This window comes from Haemaphysalis longicornis, unplaced genomic scaffold (assembly GCF_048455015.1).
Source record: "Haemaphysalis longicornis isolate Haplotype H1 unplaced genomic scaffold, Haemaphysalis longicornis Haplotype H1 scaffold_2, whole genome shotgun sequence".
Classification (NCBI taxonomy): Eukaryota; Metazoa; Arthropoda; class Arachnida; order Ixodida; family Ixodidae; genus Haemaphysalis; species Haemaphysalis longicornis.
Window position 1 is genome coordinate 240,389,327 of NW_027526295.1, and position 22,427 is coordinate 240,411,753.

The 22,427-nt window shown below is 46.9% G+C and overlaps 1 protein-coding gene across 1 annotated transcript in view; it reads right to left on the bottom strand.

Annotated features, from left to right (window-relative positions):
• The window catches only part of LOC144170251 (protein madd-4-like), a 262,649-nt gene that overhangs the window by 60,778 nt on the left and 179,444 nt on the right, over positions 1-22,427 (bottom strand). Inside the window, exon 2 of the mRNA XM_077699922.1 lies at positions 8,635-8,721. Within this exon, the coding sequence (XP_077556048.1) occupies positions 8,635-8,721 (87 nt within the window). The remainder of the gene's footprint in view (positions 1-8,634; positions 8,722-22,427) is intronic.

The following is a 22,427-nucleotide window of genomic DNA, read 5'->3' on the forward strand; positions in this document are numbered from 1 at the left end:
GCTTGATACTGGTCCGCACGATGTTCTCATCCAGTTGGAAACAACCAGAGTTACTGCCCTGGTGACAAGGGGCGCTACTGTTATCGCTGCCACCGCTAATTCCAAAAAAAGAAGAAAACTGACGAGCAAAGCAGTCGGCCACCTCCGCAACCTCATTGCCGTTTGAGTCTAGTAAACGAATAGATTCTTTAGTTTTACTAGATCTTGAATGAATGTACTTCCAGAAGGCTCCCGGTTGATGGGTTGCTTTAGCTTCTACTGACGCCAGGTACGAAGCATGATCACGCTTGTGCAATATTTTGCATAAGGCACGTAGGCGCCGAAACTCCTGAGAGAACTGGTTCGCACCAGAGCGCTTCATCTTTCTGTGCGCACGTTCTTTGAGTTTAAGGGCATCCCGCAATTCAGAAGAAAACCAGTGTGGGAATTTGAACTTCTTTGGTAAATATTGCCGGATGTATTTCTTCATACCCAAAAGTACAGTCTCAGTAAAACGGTCAACTTGTTCATTGACATCAGTTTCGTCAATGACTGTCGACCAAGGGGCAGCAGAAAAGTAATCATACAGCCCAACGTAATCTCCCCGGGCGAAAGCGTAGCGAGGTTGCGTGTTGCAGGAACTTACGGAATGGTGGAGCATTGTGGGAAGGGAACAGGAAATAGAAAGAGGAGGATGAAATCTGTCAGGTCTAACTAAAGGACAAGCAGAGTGTGACACACTAACATCATCAAAATTCGAAAAACACAGGTCCAAAATGTTTCCACTGCAGTTTTCCGTGTGATTATGCTGTGCCATGGAAGTGAAAGACGAAAAATCTAATAATAATAATAATAATAACAATAATCATAATAATAATAATAATAATAATAATAATAATAATAATAATCAAGCAACCAATCAATTATTTGCGTACCCAGGAAGACAGAAAGAGCTGGGTAATTATGACCTTTGTGCTGGCGCACGGAAATAAAAACACACGAAACATTATGTACATATCTCTTAAAGAAAAAAAACGATGATAATAATCTGTTATAACTGATGCAAAGGGGGGTGGGGGTGGAAGCTGCAAAGAAAGTCAATGTGAAATAATCGCTTTACATTCGTGGCATCGTCGCCAGTTTTTTTAGTTCTGTGATACTTATTGAGTTGGTGGTAACACAATTCCATACAGCAATAAAAATGAAACACTTCCCACTTTTCCTGTGACCCCTGCTGCCACTGCGCACAATGAAAAGGTGGCGTAGTCGTACCACTCCGAGCCCCCTTATCACGGGGGCAGTAATTCCGCTTGCTTACTCCCTCTATCGAGCCAAAACGTTTACATAGTGTTCTTTTACATGTGCTAAGGGCCTACTGTCGATACGTTCTCCATGCGATGAGATGTCATAATCAGAAACGCATTACGCTGACCTTGTTTTCCTCGACGGCATGTAGCCAAAAAATAACTAAGCATCAGACGATTTCTTTTTGTTTTTACTCTGCGGATTTCATAACGTCGATGAGCTTATCTAATGTATGCGATAAAACGGACGTTTCAAAGGCGTTCCGAAGGTCTTCGAACCCATTGCCTGTCGAGTGCCCCATTGTAAATACACAGGGCGAACATGTAAGTGAGCGTCCGACTGTCAATCAAAAACTGCCGTGTGGCACAGGCATTAGACATATCAGCCTGTTCCTATTTTTTGCTGGTTTAATGGACTTAAGAGGAAATGCTGGGTTTATGTACGTTAAGAATTAAACAGAAATTGAAAGATTTTCAGTTCAAGTTCATGTAAGCATAGAAAAACCACGGTGTTTTGGCACTCTTTGGCTTTCAGCATCCTTGCGACATTAAATACACTCAATATCAGTTTCTTGTACATTAGTCTCCTCCCGCCCCCCCCCCCCCCCCCCGCCCACCTCAACCCGCACCATTTGAGTCAGATATTAAAATTGTTTAAATGGCTCCAAAATCGCAATAAAGGCACTCTCCGTCTGGGCTCTTCCTTATCATATACTTTCCTCTTTTGTAACGGTCGGGTAAGAGCTTAATAGTAAAGGTTGTAATATAGCAGAATAATTTAAATAGTTATTTAAAGCAACTTACCTTGAATTATTGAACGTCTGATATTCTCCAGTAAGTACAGGATGTGAAGGGAGCTTTAAGGGCTGCCCACAGCGAGCTTCCAAAAGCCAATTGAATTTGTACATTGGCCCTGCTTTCAGTAGTGGGGCATAAGCATCGCAACAATTTAAAAAACAACGAATTAAAAATTATAAATTCATACGGAAGCCCGCGAGCAATGACAGCAATGATTCCGGCACAAATTAGCCATGCGTATCATGACCAGAACAGAAGCCCGATAAGTTGTCTTGAATATGAGTATAAAGTGGGAGTATCGCCTTCTTTGCGACATTCAGTACAAACTTCACTTTCCGTAACTTCAGCATCATCCGCATTTGTTGTATTGTTTTGCGTTCCTAGCTGACCTCAGACCCCAGCGCCCGCGGTAAACCACGATAACGGGGTACCACCCAACACTCAACTTTGTGTCACCAGCGTACACACGCCGCAGATAGCGTCTTCTTCCCTCCCGTCTCTGCTTCCCTTCCCAGTCTCTGCCTTGAAAGTAGCTTTGCATTGCGGATAAGATACGCGAGACCCACACCATGAGCCAGAATCGTCCATAACAGCTCGCAGAAGTGTACACTCGTTTTCTTGTCGCTGTTCTTATGGCTGCAGGCGTTAAATACTTTAGCTCTCGTTTTGAAATTCTGGGCCCAGCGGATAAATATACAGACCTGAAACTACATGGCGTGTTTGACGAGAATCCCGTAAGGGTGCATTCAGGCTGCAATTGTCTCTAGTAGCCGTCCTATGAAAACAGTGCGGTCGTGGTACACACTAAATACGGTACTTGGTGCAAGGGCAATTTATTAGAGGTCTGGATTTTTTTAGTGTAACCGATCTTAATACAAATAAAACAACATAAAATATGATGCTTCGACACGTTCTTTCGCATATGCCCAACCCCGTCTCGCAGATAATTGTATGCGGGCCGAACAAAGGCACGTGTCATGACCCTTTCATAGTGTAAGGAAGATGCAGGTGATAAGGTGTGCGTATAAAGGCTTCGCTTTATACGCACATGATATAACTGCTCCCGCGACGTATGTACGCTTCGTCAGTCAGATGAGTAATCCCGAATCAAACTATGAAGTTTTTAGTTGGAGAAAATAAAAACTCTTCTACTTTATTGCAAAAGAGTAAGCTAAACTTTTTATAAGGTAATTATGGAACCCCAGACAGTCCAAAAAAAGAACAACAAAAAAAACAAACGAAATCGAGAATTCAAAGTCAAGTAGTCGTTGAGCGGTTACTATGAGCATTTCATGCGACTCCGAGCAGCAGCTGTAGTTACGCTAGGGCCGGTACATAATAATCATACAGAAGTTAGTTAGGGTTCCGTTCCCACCCCTAAAAGCGATCCAGCCAAGTGGCTCTAAAGCTGATTCGTCCCTAACTGCTCTAGTCTGACGTTCTCAGCGCGGATAGGCCTACGTCGCTGCACAAAACTACCGAAAGCTTGTTCGGGCTGCCACGCCTCCGACGTTGCGTCTCAGGAACGATATCGCCCCACTCCACGTGCGACCATCGACGGTACGCCAGAGGAAGTGAGCGTTTGCTTTACAGCAGACCTGCTCCATTCGTGCACGTGACGCGGCGAGTCGAGGCCCGGCAATCTTACTTGTGCACACACTTGATCTTCGCGGAAAATGAGCTGGCAGCACATCGTAGAATCTCTTAGAACAACCATACTTGAGGGGCGTTATTGCAAGGCCGATTGCCCTGCTTTAAGAACACTGGGGGCTGTTTTTCCCTCGCAGTGGTTTTAACCTTGAAGGCGAGATGGTAAGCAACGAAAATATTATCTAACACACAACTGGTACCTGCTTAACAAAAAAACGGGATTTGCCGATTTCAAACATGGTCAACATAAATATGCTTTTCCAGCAAAAAATTCCCTACATGCCGACATTGTGAACTCAGCTTGCGGTCACGGAAAAAGGAAGAGATAGCAGAAATCAAGAGCGTCAAGAAGCCGCTACGCACGCTCGGAACCCTCGAAGAAGTACGCAGTTCAGCAGCTCCTATCTGAGGTAATGATACTATCCGTCGTCGATTTCACACGAACATGTGCTGCGCTTCTTGCTTAAACGAAAATCTCTGGCCATCTCCACTAACGTGAAACTTGGGGAGCGCCGAAGCATGCAGTGTATAAGTGTATTTTTGACGCGTTGGAGTTTTTGCCCAAGGAGATGAAACGTTAACGTGAAACTTAGGGAGGGACGAAGCATGCAGTGTACAAGTGTATTCTTGGCGCCTTGGCGTTTTTGCCCGCGGAGATGAGACCATAACGTGAAACCTTTGGAGAGACGAAGAATATTCGTTGCGCCTTGGCGTTTTCTTTTTTTTTTTGTTTTTTCCACGGAGATGACACCGTTGGGGGCTAGAGGTATACAGCTTTGCTGTAAGTCTCGTGTCTGAAGCACGAAGCGTCCTAGCGCAAGCCGTTGAATAATGAGTGTCCCGGTGTATTCTTGAGTACGCGTTTTTCCCACGGAGGTGAAACGTTCTAGCGAGAGGCGTTGGAAAACGGGTGTCCCGGTGTTTTAGCACCTTGACTATATGATGCTACGACGACATGAGACGACGACGACGAGATGAGACGGCGACAGCCCGAGCCCCTAAGGGGCTTCGCCTTTAAAAAAGTGGCCGCACCGAAGCTGCCCGTAGGTACAAGGCATGTTGTAGTAGAGGTCTCCGGGTTCATTTCATCCACCTGGGAATCTTTAACGCGCGCCCGTATCTCGACATACGGGCGTTTTCGTTTTTCGCCTCCATGAGAATAACGGCCGCCGCGACCGGGATCGAACGCTTGTCCTCGTGCTCAGCGGCACAACGCCTTAGTCACCCAGCCACCGCGACGGATCGCTTCTTGCGAACATTTGCGTCCTATCGACGATGGGATGACTTAAAACCGATTGAAGACTTACAACCAGTGCAATTACGCGGGGAAGGACTTAAAGCTTAGCAGTGAACGCCACAGCGAGATTTTGCGAGGTAAATATATCTTAATTTAACGCCGACGTAATATGAGCTGGTGTTTTATTCGGCAGGACGAAACCACGACCACTTCAACACAAAGACTTCAAGGTGACACAAAAGGCCAGAACCAGCTGCGTACTTCTCACTTCAACTGTTGAGCTTCTATTGGATTCCCTGCGAGTCGAACAACAAGTTGAGTAGGGTGCATGGGGAATAGACAATGGTCTGCACGGACTTTGTGGGCTCGAACTGCGATATCTCAAAGCGCATGTAAGGGCAGAAGAACGAAACAGAGCTCGGAACACACTTTCCATCCGTATGCGAAGAAAGGACAGGAGGTCGGGTGTCGGGGATCGCCTATCCAAACACCAAAGGTATACAGACCACGTCAAACAAAAACAGCGCTCAAGACGGGACACAAAGAAGGAGGCTACACACACAAGCCCGACCACTTCCATTGATACAGACCAAGCTCGTTCCCTCCTCGCTCGCGGTGCACGGTGCTGAGTCAGAGAGATAATATTCGCGGTTAGTAATTTCTGCTCGCCCCTTTCATCCTTGTCCCTCAGTTTCGCAGCGTTAATAAACACCGAAATTTTTGCGCGGTCATACCGCCTATAAAGCACATAATGTTTAATCCACGAAAAAAAAAAATTTTAAGCGAAGCTTTAGTGTTTTCACTGATCGCGTCTGTAACGCGAAAACGCCGTGCAGGAAAGCCAACTTTGACGATGATGAGGATAAAGGATCGTGGGTGAAGTGAAAGAAAAAAAAAAAAACGCTTTTCGTGACCGGGCCGAACCTGGGTCCCTCGTGTTATGAGGCCGACATCTACTCCATTTCGACATGGTCGAAACTAAGTCAAAACGCAGGCGACAACTAAATAATCCGCCACGGGAAAGCTTCGCATTCAACCGTCGTCGTCGTTAGACGGAGGGATACATGATTTCTAAGACAGCATGACTGCGCCAACGCGTTAAGTGCAAGCGACGGCGGAAACAAAGGTCAAACATATGCTACCCCGTTCAGTTGTTCCGTTTAAACAAGGAGAAGTCCTGTAATAATAGGAAGTGACAGGGTGTAGTGGTGTAGTGACTCGTTTTAAGCACGGTTGGCGTGCTGGGCACAAACCGCGTTATTGCAGGCCAGTGGTATCTCTTTTGGCCCGGCTGTTCCTGAAGATAGGGCCAGGGAAGAAGAATAAAACAGTTCGCTTAATCTTGTTCCTTTAAGCGCTACCAAAAATGAGTAATGATCGGGGCGTTAAAAAGCCTACGATCCCATAAACTCGACTTTTCAGTCACAGGGGCAGGGTAATCAACAAACTTCATCGGATAGTACGGTGTCTACATTGACAGAGATCAGCGCTACCTTTACGACGTGACGGACACCGCGAGCGATGAATCGAATAAAAAATAGCATGAAATCACGCATTGCGGAAAAACAGCACCTCCGGCACAACTGTTCTCGAGGTCGTAAAAAAAGGGCGTTAAACAAAATCTTTCGTCACCGTGCGTGCACCCGGCTTGGGGTGTTGTTGCGCGCCGTCGCAGGGCTGTGAGAAAGTCAATCCAGGAAGATCCGCCCCTAAACTTTATTGTGGGCTGCAAAGTGCGGCGATGATACTGGGGTCTTGAATAGCTGCGGGTGTGACACTGGCAGGGAAAAATACGCATGCAAAGAGGACGGGCGGGGGCGAGCCGCCGAGGGGACAACTTCTTCGGCCGTAGTTCCTTATCTCTGAACTCCGCCTGGCAGCTCAGTCCGGCGGGCCGCCGTGGTTGTCACCTCGGGGCGGATGTAAGCGCAATAATAATCGTAAAGCGGAAAACCAGCTCACCTCGTAAACACTGCGTAACGACCTCTAATGGCGGTCGGCATATATATATACTGCTTGAAGTTTTTATAAAGTCCTGAAATGTCACTACTGCCTGATTTTTATACGTCGTGAAATTGTTGGGATTTCGTACGCTATCTTCTATCCTCATCATTTTTTAAGTTCAATTTACCCTGTTACACGTGTATTTATTGCCAAAGGGGTGTAACAAACGTGCTAATCGGGTTTTTTTTTTTTTTTTTTTTTGCAGTCGTGGGTGAACTTTATTGCGCCGCTAAAAAGACATCGCCGATTTATATTGCCTTATTTTATTCTCGATTTACACAGCTACCTCCGTAATCAGGCTCAAACAATATTTTAAAGAAACTGGTATGGAATTTTTTAATTCCGTGCTTAATCTTTACTGTAGAAGCGCGAAGTGTGGGAATACAGTCACAACTCGATCTTACAAAATCCTACCTTATAAAATTTTCGATCTAACTAATAAAGTCGGATTTCCCCGCAGGTGCCTGTACGGCTCAATGCTTTTATGAACTCGAAACAACGAAATAAATCCAGCGTTATTCCCGATTTAACGAAGTTTTAACGAAGTTTTAACGAAGTATTTCGAGTTCCGCGAGCCCTCAATTGACACGTGTAAGAAAAATAAATCCCGCCCAATTCCTTGGAACAGCTTCGTCGGCTTAACGTAGTGGCAGCAGGTCTGAGCTTCTACGACTATCTGAACGGAGACACGACGGGGGTTTTGGACGGTGAAGAAATCGGAACAGTTAGTTTCCGGCGCACAAGAAGCGTCAGATGATGCTGACGACCCAGATATTGCTAAAGCTCCTGTGCCCGCTCCAGGCCGGGTGATGGTCACAACTGACTCGCTCAGGCGCTTTTGCATGGGGCCCACAGAGGACGAGTTGAACGCGCTTGCGTGCAACGAAAAATACATTTTGCCCAATGCTAACGAAACGCACGCAAGCGAAAATGCAGGCTTTTTTGGCAGGAAATACATCTGTACCCCTCCGAACCGGCGTTTTATTGTAATCATTTTCACAGTGGACTTTATCACATTGTTACATTGTCGCAAACAGAGCGCCACGGACGCCGCAATTATGATGTCAAGGTAGCTACAGGGTTGCACCTCCCTTTAGACATCCAATCAATTGAATCAGCTGCTTGTAAAATGACAGTCCCGATTTTGCGACGTTCCGGATTTAGCGAAACAGTTCGCGGTTCCCGGTGACTTCGTTAGATCGGGTGTTAACTGCAGTTGGTATGGGTCTATAAGAAATTGCAGAGAAAAAAAAAAAAAGACGAAGCGCGCATGAAAAAAAAAAAAATCTCACAGACTGCATTTGCGCATTGATACCGGTCGTAAAGACGGCTCATAAAGCCTGCGCTAACAGTCCAGCGAATTAAGATCTGGCGTAAAAAATGCCGGTACCATGTGGCAAAGCTAGCGGGCAAAGATTTACTTCGCATAACAAAACCACCCCGAAAATGCATCACAATTTGTGAGAAAGCTGCGTCGGTTACATGAGCAAGTACGGTACCTATTAACGTCAGATGAAGGCGAGCCATGATTGCGCATTCATGCAAGCACTGGAACTAAGGCGAAAGGGGGTGGAGAGAATTCAATGTTTTGCCTGTTGCTAGAGGCTCTCGTCCCCATTCCACTGCTGAAACGCCGGCCCGCATTACAAGAGGGCTACTTACCACTAGGTTGGGGTCAGCGGTAGGATCGTCCTCTTCCGGGCTTGGTGATGCCTCCGAATGGGCTAGGCTGCATGACCAGAAAATCACCTGCGAGAAGAGTTCAAATCAATCAATCAATCAATCAATCAATCAATCAATCAATCAATCAATCAATCAATCAATCAATCAATCAATCAATCAATCAATCAATCAATCAATCAATCAATCAATCAATCAATCAATCAATCAATCAATCAATCAATCAATCAATACTTCCATAAATTGATTCAATGCAAGTTACGTAGCTTACGCTCCAATGTAATATTTTACAGTGTATAAGGGAAATGTAATATCGCAACCGAAAAAAAAATCTGGACCAGTTGCCAAGGTGAGGTGAATTTGTTTTCCGCTCAAGACGTTCCTCTGAGCCTACCCGCCGCGGTGGCTCAGTGGCTAAGGCGTTGCGCTGCTGAGCACGAGGTCGCGGGTTCGATTCCCGGCCGCGGCGGCCGCTTTTCTGATGGAGGCGAAAAGCAAAAACGCCCGTGTGTACGAGATTTCGGCGCACGATAAAGATCCCCAGGTGGTCAAAATTAATCCGGAGCCCTCCACTACGGCGCGCCTCATCGCCTGCGTTGCGTCGGCGCGTTAAACCCCTCAATCAATCAATCAATCAATCAATCAACGTTCCTCTGAGCCGTGTCAGAAGGAACACGTGACCGCCGAACAAATTTTTGCGTGCCGAATGCACCGCCGTTAATAACGGTTATGTACCCTTTGAGGAAAGCGGAAGAGGGCGGTGTTATCGCGGCGTGCTCTTCTTAGCCGGATCGTTTTCTGGAAAGGCAGACACTGAATGACACTGAATCAATCAATCAACCAATAATGACCCCATAATCTCGAGAAAGATTGAGGCGGTCCATATCAGTGAGCTATCATCACCGTCGCTGTCATCATCATCATCATCAGCAGCAGCAGCAGCAGCAGCAGCTTATTCATGCCAACTACATATATACATTGCTGTAACCGTCAAAGCAGTTAAAAGCAGTTGGGACCACTCTTGGGCAGTAGCTAGTTTCTAGTAGCGCACTACCGGTAACTAGTTACTTTTTTTTTCAGTAGCTTCTAACTGTAAATAGTTACTTTTTAGTTAGAGGAACTTGTTACTGTAACGCTGTTACTTTTTGCACAGTAACTGTGACATCAAATATCGTTACAGTTACTTCCTCTTTTATGAAAAATTATCCAACAGCAACACTCGTTAAAGGCCGACGATAGATCGCGCTTCCCACTTTTTCAGACTTTCTCTTTTCACCTTTCCATAACACGGCTTCTTTGCAGTTTAAGAGAGGAGGTTGCTAAAAGCATGATTTTCCCGGCAGTAGACCGAGGTCGAAGGTCGGTCTTTAAGGCGATTTCTTTAAATTTCTCCTTCGTCTGGAGTAGACTGTAAACGATAAAAAGAATGAAGGAATCGGCAAATAGACCGCTGCCGAGGAGGAAGCTGGCCGACTCTTGTAAAGAAGGACCGCTTCACGGGGATCCACCGAGAGAGGGGCACCCACAATGACACCAAGGGTGCATGAACAAAGAGGCTGATGCAACAAAATGAGCCGTACATGACTGTTAGTGTAGGGCTTGAGTGTGCGCCATTTTAGGTTTCCTTCATCTATTGTTTTACTACGTGCCATTTTGACGACCCCCATGCCTTCGTAGGTTTCTATTAAATAAACTCAATTATTTGGTTTGTGATCGATTAGTTTTGTACAGTAGCGGAAAACTAACGACATTACTTTTCTACGGTAACGGTAACTGTAACAAGTTAATAGGACTTGGTTGCTTGCTAGTTTGTTTATGACGCACGAAGGAATGAGTCTGCGCAAAAGATGAGGACGGAGACAGGGAATACAAGACGTCTTAGTTCATTCTGTCTTCGTCCTCGTCTTTTGCGCAGACTTATTCCTTCGTGCGTAACAAGTTACTTTTGGGAACTCTGTAATTGTAACTGTAAACAGAGTTACTTTTTTGGCTTCGGTAACTGCAATTGTAACACTGTTACTTTTCACTGGTAACATGCATGTTGGGACTGGTTGGGACCGACAAGTTAGCCAAGAAGGTTCAACGGCCCCGTCGTGTTTTCACCGTGAACAGTGCCTTGTAGCATGTGCGCCACACAGCGCCCATTCATTCATTCATTCATTCATTCATTCATTCATTCATTCATTCATTCATTCATTCATTTTTATTGCTGAGGTTGCTAGGAGCAATATTTTCCCGGCAGAAGACCGAGGTCGGAGGTCAGTCTTTAGGGTTATTTCTTAAATTTTTCTCGTCGTCTTGAGCCGACTGTAATCCTTCCCTATGTTCCTTCCTTCCTTCCTTCCTTCCTTCCTTCCTTCCTTCCTTCCTTCCTTCATTCATTCATTCATTCATTCATTCATTCATTCATTCATTTTTATTGCGGGCCTAAAGCCCCGCTAGGGCCTTTACTTTGCGACTCCGGAATTACAAGCATTAGTGCAACTCATCATAATTTGTAGAGAACGCAGCGGATTGAACCAGCCCTCGGAAAAAAAAAAAAAACAATTCTGCAGAAATTCAGAGAATTTTCTACTAATGCGCAAAATTCTTATTCCGCTTGTCTTGAGTGCGAGTTTATACAGTCAAAGTTTTTGGTTTTTCTAAATCCTGTCCGGCCAATTATCTACATTTACGCAATTATAACGATTCGAAGTGGAACATACACGAAATCTGCTTTACTGTGGAAATGCAGAGAGTTATACGGATTGCCATGTTCCGTTGTTGCCTAACATTTTTCTTACTTTTTAGTTTTTCAAAATTTCGTACCACCAATTATCTCCGTCTACGCTATTATAACGACTACATTTGGAACTTTCGGGAAATCTGCATTATTGTGGAAATGCAGGGCTTTGCGCGGTTAGCCATCTTCCGTAATTTTTTATATCTTTAATTTTTTTCAGTGTTTCAAAATTTCTTTGTACCAGTTATCTAATTTACGCTAATATAAAGAATACAGGTGGAACTTCCACAAAATCTGCATTATTGTTGAAATGCAGGTCGTTATACGGTTTGCCATTTTCCGTATATATTCATATTTTTCTTATTTCTAGTGCTTCAAAATTTCGTTCCACCAATTATCTCTATTTACACTATTATAACGATTACCGGTGGAACTTCCGCTATATCTGCATTTTTGTGAAAATGCAGGGCGTTACAGGGTCCTGGCTGTGGGGGTACTCGGCAAAGAATGCTACTCATTAAAACAGTCACAAAAATGGCGCTCAAAGACTACCAACATACCAACAACATTTCCCTCCGCTGATAATTACGTACTTTATACATAATAATAATAAAGTCCCACATTCGGCACTCTACAAAGCCGTATAGCAAGGTCGCAACTAATTGGTGCTTACGAACCTAAACAATTAGTAAAGAGAGCCAAAAAAAATTTCTTCCTTATGTCCTTCATGTTCTTCGCCCCGTCGCTCGTGTCCGCCCGACCGGAGACGCACAAAGGCAAGCGCGCACATATGGGGCAAAAATTCGCAAATAAACAAAAAGCCCAGCAAGCTAACGAACGAGAGTGTGCGGATTACATCCTCGACGAAGCCCGCAGCGCGGAGGCGGCTTCGTGTACGGGCAGACCATAAGGTAGACGAAGATTAGCGTAAATTTAAAAGCCAGAACAAAAAGGAGGAAAAAGGGGCCGCTTCTTTTACCGCGCGGGAGACAAAAACGGGGGGCTCGCGTGAGTGCGTGGGAAAGGCTACCTGTGTGCGCAGACGGGACGACGTGCGTATACACGGCCGCGTCTGTGTTCATTCCCGAACGTTTCGCGTGTAGTACATCGCTTTTAACTTTTGCTTCGCCGTATAATGCCATCAAAGCGCTCGCTGTCTCTTCTTACTTTTCTTGCCATCCGTGGACGAAATCTGTGCGGTGGGCCTTTCGACCGGCAGCAAAATTCATTTGTGAAGAAGATTTTTTTACGCGACTGCGGCGAGCTTGCACAAAGGAAGGCGGAGGGGGAAGGAGGAGGGAAGGCGGGAGGAAGAAAGCGGTGGAAAAAGTTCGGATTGGGTGCCATCGTTAATGCCTCGTTAAACTTCAGGACCCGACGCTGTAATCATAATGCGTATCCTTTTTCTTCTGTTTTGCGACTCACAAAACAGAGATTTCCAGCAGCAAAAAAAGAAAGAAATCGAGAGACAAAAATAAAATATGGCGACCGTTTTTCTCTTACACACACACACACACACACACACACACACACACACACACACACACACACATATATATATATATATATATATATATATATATATATATATATATATATATATATATATATATATATATATATATATATATATGTGTGTGTGTGTGGAAACTCTATGGCTACTGATGCTTAAAAAGTAAAAATGGGCGCAATAAAAACATAACTTTAATTGGACGTTTCGGACACGGCCTGTCCGAAACATCAAATTAAAGCTGTTTTTTATTGCGTCTCTCTCTCTCTCTCTCTATATATATATATATATATATATATATATATATATATATATATATATGTGTGTGTGTGTGTGTGTGTGTGTGTGTGTGTGTGTGTGTGTGTTTGTGCGTGCGTGCGTGCGTGCGTGACAAACAATGGCAGTGAAAGTAGAAGTCTTTCTCCTGTCAATATTGCACGCTCTAAACTTCACTGCAATGCCTTCGATGTGACGTTTCTTCTATTTTTCTAGCGGGGGGGATGGCGGTTGGAACAACTTCGTATTTCGCGCCCTCTTTTCCTCGTTCGGGCTTTCATAAATCGAGAAGGGAAGCCGCGGCGCCCGTTCAAACGCGAGTTGTTTTTCGAGATGCGCTCGAAATCGATGCGACATACACCAGAAAGGGAAACGGGACAAGCTTGCATTAATTTGCCCGCGCCGCGTGAAAACACGTGTTTACTTTAGGCGATGCACAAAAGAGTTTTTGGAATGCGGGAGCTTCGCAACATTATTATAACGGCCTGCGCGGCTCGCTTCCTTTATTTTCTTTTTTGTCGCCTTTTTGTACAGGCCCCCCGAAAATACATGGCAGATTGGATGCGCATCAGAGATAAGCCCTACACGCGCCAACAAACCCATTAGCGTCACTTGGGTTAAAAAAATTTCGCTCCTCTGAGGATGGAGATTGGGCTGTAACGCGAGATCTGAAAGCGAACAGGCCGCACAGAGGAAAGCTCGAGATATAACGGCGCGGGGCATAATCTCTCATTCCTGATTTTTTTTTTTCGTTCTTGCGTGAGTTTGAAATAGAGAGCAGCCACCGCACCAAGGCAATCCGCCTGGGAAGCAACGCAGATGGCAACATTGGGCACGCACAATTTTTCTTGTTTGTGTACACATTCTACACTGCACTTTTCTGCACGGTTCCGAGCTAACGTTGCCTTGCTCGCGGTTCAGACCGTCGTGCCTGTTATGTGCTACCTAGTAGCCAGCCTGCCTCGTTCCATGCTTTTGCTCTTCCCGCCGAATGCGCGCGGGTTCTCTTTTTACATTTCGAAGCTTCCGCGACTCAGAGAGCGACGTCAGCAAAACCAAGTGGGCGTGGGAGCGTAGCGGGGAGAAGGAGACTGTTCTTCACTCGTCGGGTGAAAATGAAAACGTTGGTTACTGCTTTACGATATTCCACTCGTGCGAGAAGCTGCTGTCAGACATGTCGGTGTGTCTAACACCCGTTGCCGTTTTTCCGTGTGTAAGCAAACTTGATATGCTCGGGAACGCGTTCTGGTAGGAAGCGCTCATGCTGCTTTGCTGGGAAGCACATCTCCCTGTGTACCTTGTGCGAGCAGTTCTCGTAAAGAGCACGCTGGAAAAGTAAAATAACGTAGCTCATATATGTGCTCCTACAAGGGCTCTGCAGTGAAGAACAGAGTGCGGTGTTCACTCCCGAAATACCGAGAAAAGGGCCAGCGATTTTAACGCATCTGTTGAGAGTTTGTGATTCCAGCCTGCTGGAATATTTCCAAAGTAATCACCAGAATTTCAGTGAAGGCAATTTTAAATAGCGAAATCCACGCCGCGATCTAACAACATTTCCAGTTGCACGTATTCCCTCGGTAGCATGCCTTCTCTCATAGCTCACGGGCCTGGGGAGAAAGCCGACAGAATGGGTTTTACGCTGTTCGTGTACTATGTTCACACTAAATGCTGCCTCTCCCTTAATCCTTGAAAGACAACCGCTATCGCGCAAGAGAAGTAGAATTTCAACATTTTAAACTTTTGCCGCCAAATTGATAGATATTTATAAAAAGAGCTCCTGGGAAAATCTCGTCACAAAAGTCAGCCTATAGGCTGCGCTGTCGCGGAGTGGAAAGTGTCGAAGCTGTAAAGTTCCCCATTTGAAACCGCCGTGCACCCGCCTCAACAGCCGCAGGCACTACGCGCATCACGTTTGAGACATATAACCGAGCAGTAGATAGGCCAAAGAAGCTATAGATTAGAACGGCAAGAGCTTTAATATGAAAAGGTGGCTCCAGCGCCGCGCTTCCCCTCCTAAAATTGGACCACTCATAAAGAATAAAGTCGCTCCTGTCACCCGCCGCACCAGACTGCCCGTAACCCGGGCCATACGTCAAAAACAAGAACTTCACACAACACAGCTTCGGCGTCGTGTGAACTGACACTGCGGTTGTGTGCAGGCAAGAGTGGATGCAAGGGAGGGGGCATGCGGTGCGACAAACTGAATTCCCTTCAAAAGTCGTCTTAACCGTGGTACTACTAAGTGTAGAGCGCATGCCGCCCCATCTTTTTACTGGCCACGCATAAATAAATCGCACCTGCGCGTTCCGACCACGAAGAGTCTGTGACGAGGAATAAGGGCTCGTTCAGACGTCACCTTTACCAAGGGTGTGCCGTCAAACGTACAATGCTTGTACATTTCCGCGTCCGAATGGCACAGTTTGCACTTCGCGACGATAGCGTAATGTTTTATTTTTTTTAACACCAGTTGGCCTTGCGGGGTTTTCTGAAAAGGTATGCCGCTACAGAACACGCAAAATTGGGAACACGGACAGAATAAAAAGAGAAACGGGCCAGAAGAGGTCACCTGAAGAGGAAATGGTGCCGGTGCTCCGTTGGCCAAATACAGTTTCTCATTGATTTAGCGTTCACTGCACGTTCAAGTTTACACACGCCCATACCAAAAGCCAAACAAAGGGGCGTTTTTGTTAGAATCGAGCCGCAGCCCAATAGACGAGCAAGCACGCAATTAATTCTTAGAACGCGAGAGGGGGCGTTTTCTTGTTATTTGCTGGTACACAGCAATCGAGTCTCCCACACGCCTGTGCGCCGCCAACGATTTAAAAAGTCCGCACACCTGTCGTCTCACAAGCAGGCGCAATCGGCGACACCGGCTTCGCACGCACTTAAATTAGACCACGGTAAGACGAAGGCACGTCGCAATTAGCTCGCATTATCCACGCAGCCGCAGCCGCCGGGAAGACGTCTTCGTCGCACCGCCGACGGTGACTGGGCCGACACGTTGCCCGCGAACAATAAAGACGCCAGCGCCAGTTTCGTGCGCGAGGTGGGAGTGGGGTTAGGCGGCGTCAAACCCTGCGAGGGCCCGTGCAGGGTACCGTTATAATAAAGCGAAGCTCCCAATTTTCACGGGCCCGTGAGGCGCCACCTGGTCGTCACGCATGCGAGCGGGCGTGCGTGCTCTAGACAAATTTCGCGACTGTGACGCCCCCCGCCCCCAACCACTATCGCACGCTCTGAAGGCAGTCAGCGCTGTGTCCCCTTGCGGTACGGTTTTGGTGCGCCGGAGCCTCTGACACACTGCGAACGCCGATCGTCGAGAAAATCTACTAAAACGTTGGATGCTTTGATAACGTACCAAGACAAGTAAGCGATGGTGCGTTAAGCCGTTCGCAACTCGTGCGAGGAGTTTGCCTGTCTCGATGGCTCCCTGAGTAGTATGTATATAGTTGCGTCGAGTTATTAAAAAATACGAGGTCCGCAAGAAGCTTCCAGCTTTTGAGGATTTCAGTCGGTTAGCGTGAGCACGACCATGCTTTATGTAGTTGCTGATTTTCGGTTGTAGCGTCACGCTCGTTGTAATTGAATTTGTTTTTCAATATTCTTACATGTGTTCGTCATTTACGCAGCGGGGAAATTATCAGCTAAGTGCCGCATGAAAATTACCTCCAGGAGCCCTTAAACAAGCCATTAAAATGCTAAATATTTTACTGAAAACAAAAACGAGGAAATAACGGCGAAGCCATACCCCACAGCTGCCGTTCGAATACGACCGGTGTTCTTTCTGTTGCGTGACATATTTGTGTTGACGAACTGAATTCACTTCCTCGTCCCTCTCCTGCTCTCTCGCCCTCTACCCACGTCGGTTTGAAGGTCAAACTGACCCTCCCGTTCTCCGCTACACTGCCTGAGCCCCCTCCACTCCTTCTACCCTCCTCAGTTTGAATGCAGAACTGAGCCCTACCGCAGGGAACCGGTTAGACACATGAAGACAGACAAAAATAAATAAAAAAGGCCGCGTATCTGCTTGCTTCGCTGCCATATTCACTGAAAATGTCGTCAAGAAACGATAGTTTGCTGCCACCCATGGCTCGTAACATCCTCTCATCTTCCACCTCACCCCTCACGCTGTTCTACCCCCCCCCCCCTTCCTCCAAATAATGGATGCAATTGGCGTTTGCACAATTCTATTCAAGTTTCCCGCGTTCGCACTGCTGGTGCGCCATCTGATGCGACCTTCCTTCCCAGGCAGAGTTCTTGAAACAATTCTAGGTGACATCGTTTACGTTTGGTGTTTACTTCTTTTTTTTATATTTCCCCGCCGCTTCATTTCGCCTGTCTTCGACGCCGTTTTTGTAGCGTACGCTACACTGGCCAAGCTTGAGCAGTTTCGCGTGGCTCCTGGAGAGCCGTGCTGCGCATGCGCGAGGAGCAGTGACGTCTCACGGCGCACAGCTGGCGCGCCAGAGCCTCCGCCACCGCTGCCGCGATTGGATTGGGTTGGATTAGATTGGATTGGATTAGAAATCGTTTAAGCAGCAGCAAGCATGATAATCAGCTAATCCTAGACAACCAGGAAACCTAAGAATGACCAGCTGAAACTTAGCTCACGCTACGTATATCCTGTCACCGCCGAGCTAAGCCACTGCTAATGTTTTTATCGTGTTTATTATTAACCCCCCCCCCCTCCCCGTTATCTCAGTTTCACTTTCAGTTTATTGTCAAAATGAAAATACAGTGTGTAAAAAGACATATACAGGAAGGGGTCTCAGGGTTGTTTTCTTTTTGCTAAACAATGTTGATATGTATGGTGTACGCCACCAGTTTCGGTAGTTTGAAACGATTTTGCCTGCACAGTTAAAACCCGATCTAACGAAATCACCGTGAACCGAGAATTAGTTCGTTAAATCTGGAACTTTGTAAAATCAAGACTGTCATTTTCCAAGCAGTTGATTCCACAAATTCGACGCCTAAAGGGAGGCGCATCTCAGCAGCTACCCCGACATCGCAATTGGGGCGACCGCGGCGCTCGCTTGCCGATATTTTAGTAACAAAAGCTTGATTTCGGCGAGTTGGTACATTAGGCTAAAAAAATTACTCGGCGCTAAAACAGGGACGAAGAAGAAACACGTAATACACAACACAGTGCCGTCTTCGTCCCTGTTTTAGCATCGAGTAATTTTTTTTAGCGATATTTAAGCAATGCGCTAAAAGTCCGCTTTGAAAATAATTACAATAAAATGCTAGGTTTCCTGGGGGAAAGGAATTATTTCCTGGTAAAAAGCGGGTGATTTTCGCCTGCATGTGCTCAACTAGCTTCAGGCGGACGAAATCTTTGTAGCATGCAAGCCCGTTGAACGACTCATTGGTTCCTTCGTGAGCCTCAGCAAAGCGCCTGAGCAAGTCAATAGCCTCCATCACCTGACCTGGAGCGTGCTCAGGAGCTTCAGCAGCTACTGGGTCGTCAGCATCCTCGGGCAATTCTTGCGCGCCGGAAGCCAACTGCACGGTTTCTTCATAGTTCAAAACCTCCGTCATGTCGGTGTCTGCGTCGGCGCTCAGGTAGTCGTGGAATGTCAAATCTGCTTCCACCTCGTTAAGCCGAAGAAGCTGTTCCCAGAAACTAGGCGGGATTTCTTCATTCTCGTATTGAGGGCTTGCCGAACTCGAAATACTTCGTTAAAACGGGAATAGCGCCGGATCTACTTCGTTAGTTCGAGTTCATAAACACATTGAGCCGTACAAGCACTCTGGGGGAATTCCGAATTTGCTCGTTAGATCGGGAAATTCGTAAGATCGAGTTCACTTAGATTGAGTTTTGGCAGTATACGCTTCTCGTTGGTACCTGCTGTCAACTTATGGCCCGGCGGTTCAGTATAGTGACAGGCGGACAGACCAAAAGGATAGCGTTTAGGTATCCCACAAAGGCTGTCCTCATTAAAACTGAATTCGGTGGCTCAACAGTGCTAACCACATTTTAAACCTATTTTCTGTGCGATAAAATGATACGGAAGAATTATGCGACGAGAAAGACTCGACGCATACTTTTTTTTCTATTTCACACCTACAATAATTTTACCATCAGGGCCGTAAGCTGGTTTGCGCTTTCGTATTCGCTTTCGTATTTGCGCTTTCGTATCTTTCGTATTCCAGCGGGGACCGTGAGTGGCAGCGGAGAGTGCTTTCAGGGGTTCCGACGACTGAATTGTTTTTTTTTTTTATTTCCCTCTCAATGTCTCTTTTCCTTTGCTCGTTTAACCCAAACAGACTTGAGTGAGCCACTGGGGCGGTCTCGTGAGGTGCGGCCGTACCGTCGTGCATGCTACGGAGCTAGAGGGCCCGGCGCACTCGGCGGCGGCGGCGACTGCGGAGAGAAGAATGCGGCGGGGGTTGGGGGCAAGAAGAATGCAGGTGAAGAGGGGTGGAATGTGTGTCCGCGCTGTGCGGCCCGTGTACGACAACCACTGCTACAACGGTGCGGGACGACGCGAGATGGAGCCGAGCGCACAGCGTGCGAGAAAGTACCGGGGTGGCCCCCCCTCGAGGCGGTGCCCCCGGGGTCAAACGCGCGAGGCGAGCTATTGTTTGGCCAGGGGCACCGTCGGGGCAGACCCTTTCCTGACACTCCCCCGGCATGCCGTCTGAACGCAACTTTCCCGTTCTCGGAGATGTTAGTACAGGCCGCAAAGGAGCGCCTTTTCTTCTTCCTTGCCCCTCCATCACCACTCCCTCGAACGTACCGCCACTTTATTCGATCCAGTTTCGCGAACGCTCCCGCGGCGGTTTGTCCGTTCACTGTCACCGTAGGCAGCACGAACAGTCACGTTAGCTTTCTCGCGGCCCACTTTAAGCGCGGTTTAAGCATTTGAGGGGCTACTTTGCCTTACCTTTTTATTGATAATGCTTGCAGCTTCTACCTTCCTGTTACCGCGGAAATGAAATGCGCGTTTAAATGCATGCAAATTATGATGAGGTACTTGCTTTGTACGTGCTCCGTCTTCTTTGCTGCGCTTAACGGTGATCTACGTGGAGTACCAACTAGCTCGTACTCATTTTTTGTTACAGAGGGACAAAAGTTTGCAGTAACATCTGGCTGATAGCGAAAACGCGAACTAGGCCACTCACTAGCCCGCAATAGCTTTGAGCTGAATTTCTTTGCTGACGGATCAAATAAAATTAATCGGGAGTATTATTTTGGGGATAATTCTCTTCGTGTTTTCCCAATTATTTTCCCTGCGCGGCTGTAATATGATCGTTTCGTCGTCTCTCGGAGGTACAGAACAAGGGCAAAAGAAGTTGTAAACTATTACTACGTGCGTGCATCGTCCAGGTAAACTGCTTCGACAGATCAAATACTTTCCTAAAAAAATAAATAACCGGCCTTTAGACTCTGTGAAGGTGCGTGTCTAGCGAAGCTGCGTTTGTTGGGGAGTGTCACTCCGGCGAGCGTGTCCGACGTTCGTGTCTGCGGTGAGGTCGTTATCGCACCACAGTCTGTCGCACCAGTTACAGCTCGAGCCGAAATTAGCATCGAGAAAGCTATTTTGGAACCTGGTGTAGGCACGCTTAAACTCTTTCAAATTGTTAACTTGGCGCCAAAGGGGCGTGATACATTCTCTGATTTGTCGGTAATCGTTGGTACCTTACGTGCCGTCTCGCGGTCCCGCTCGTCGGACGCTGCATCAATATCGGCACGCATTTTCTCCTCCTTGACGAGCACCCTCACGTCGCTGTTATCGGGCCCTGTTAGCGTCCTATATTTCTTTACGCGTAGGCTTTACTGTTCAAACATCAATGCCAGAAAACCAGGTTACAAATTTCAAGCTTAAACTGATCTTTTTGAAGTCGTCTTCACAATTACACACAAACGCATTGCTGGAAAGGCATTTTTCAGGAGCAATATAAGCCATTTTATATCAAAATGTGAAGTACCTGGAGCCCTATCAGTGTAAGCTTGGTCTTTGTACGGTGACCAAGCCTACACTAATCACCGTAAAGTTGGCTTCACATCTAAACACACATGCACTGCTAAGAAGACATTTTCTCGGGGACGATATGGTATCTATCGAAATATGAAGGCCCTAAGACGTCATCGGTGCAAGCTTGGTCTTTGTATGCTGGCTTTCCGACATTGCGTTTTTCCGCGCGTACGCCATAAATCCCCGCATCTTAGTCACAGACACCGTCATTGTAAAAAACTTTCGCGGTCGTGTCACCGCCGCAAGCTGTCCGGCAAACCATGAATGGCGCCACATGGCAAATTTCAAGAACCTCTAAAAATCGGTGAGCATATGATCCTTAAAAGAAGACGCGTATGATCCTCGGCATTGCCATACAGAGAAGCGGCAGAGCGGATCTCAAAATAATAAAAATACAGGAAATCTTTGACCATTTAGCTTACATTATAGTGCAGGGAAGTTCAGGAATGACAGAAAAACCGGGCTACCTCCACTACCGCGAAACCTGGGGAGGGGCGAAGCATGCAGTGTATAAGTGTATTCGTGGCGCCTTGGCGTTTTTGTCAACGGAGATGAAACCGTTTGGGGGTAGAGGTATAGGCTCCGGAACGATCGCCGGGTGGCGCTGCACTCTCCCCGGAGGGGGAGTACGCCGGGGCGGCGGCCTATTCGGCACGTGCTTTTTTCGCTGCGCGCGTGCTGCATTTCTCGCGTTAGGAAGAGGGCTTGGTAAAATTTTCTTTCGACTTATGAAAGCATACACATTAGCCCGTGTCCAGCAAGTTCGGTTTACACGTAGAGTAGCTACTGGGTCCATTTTTGTCGACGTTTGTCTTGTCGTCTGCTACAGACGCGCCGCCTGCTACGCGCCAGTCGAACGGCCGAGCGCCCCGGCTGTTTCACGGGATAAAGAGTGCTCTTGTGAAGCAGACGCCTCCCGGCCCGCTCCTCCGCGTCCGGCAAGTGCACGCGCAGCTCGCGCTGCCTCCCGCACCGCCTGAGGCATCCAGCCTCCTACTCACGAATGCGAACAAAAGGCGACCGCCGGCTGCGCGAGCCACTTAAGCCAGCACGTATGTACAAAGAACGGCGGGAACACTCCTCACTAGCCCGAAACAAAAAGATGAAACTGAAAGCGAAAAAAAAACCCATATTGTTGCATGGTCAGCTGCCACGACAGTAACAAGGCGAAAGAAGATGATCCATTCGTTAAATTCTGCATATTCCCCGCGAAAGCGCACCAAAAGGATAGAAGGTAAGCATGGATCACTGCAGTTTGAAAGGTGAAATAAGTTGACACATTTTTGTT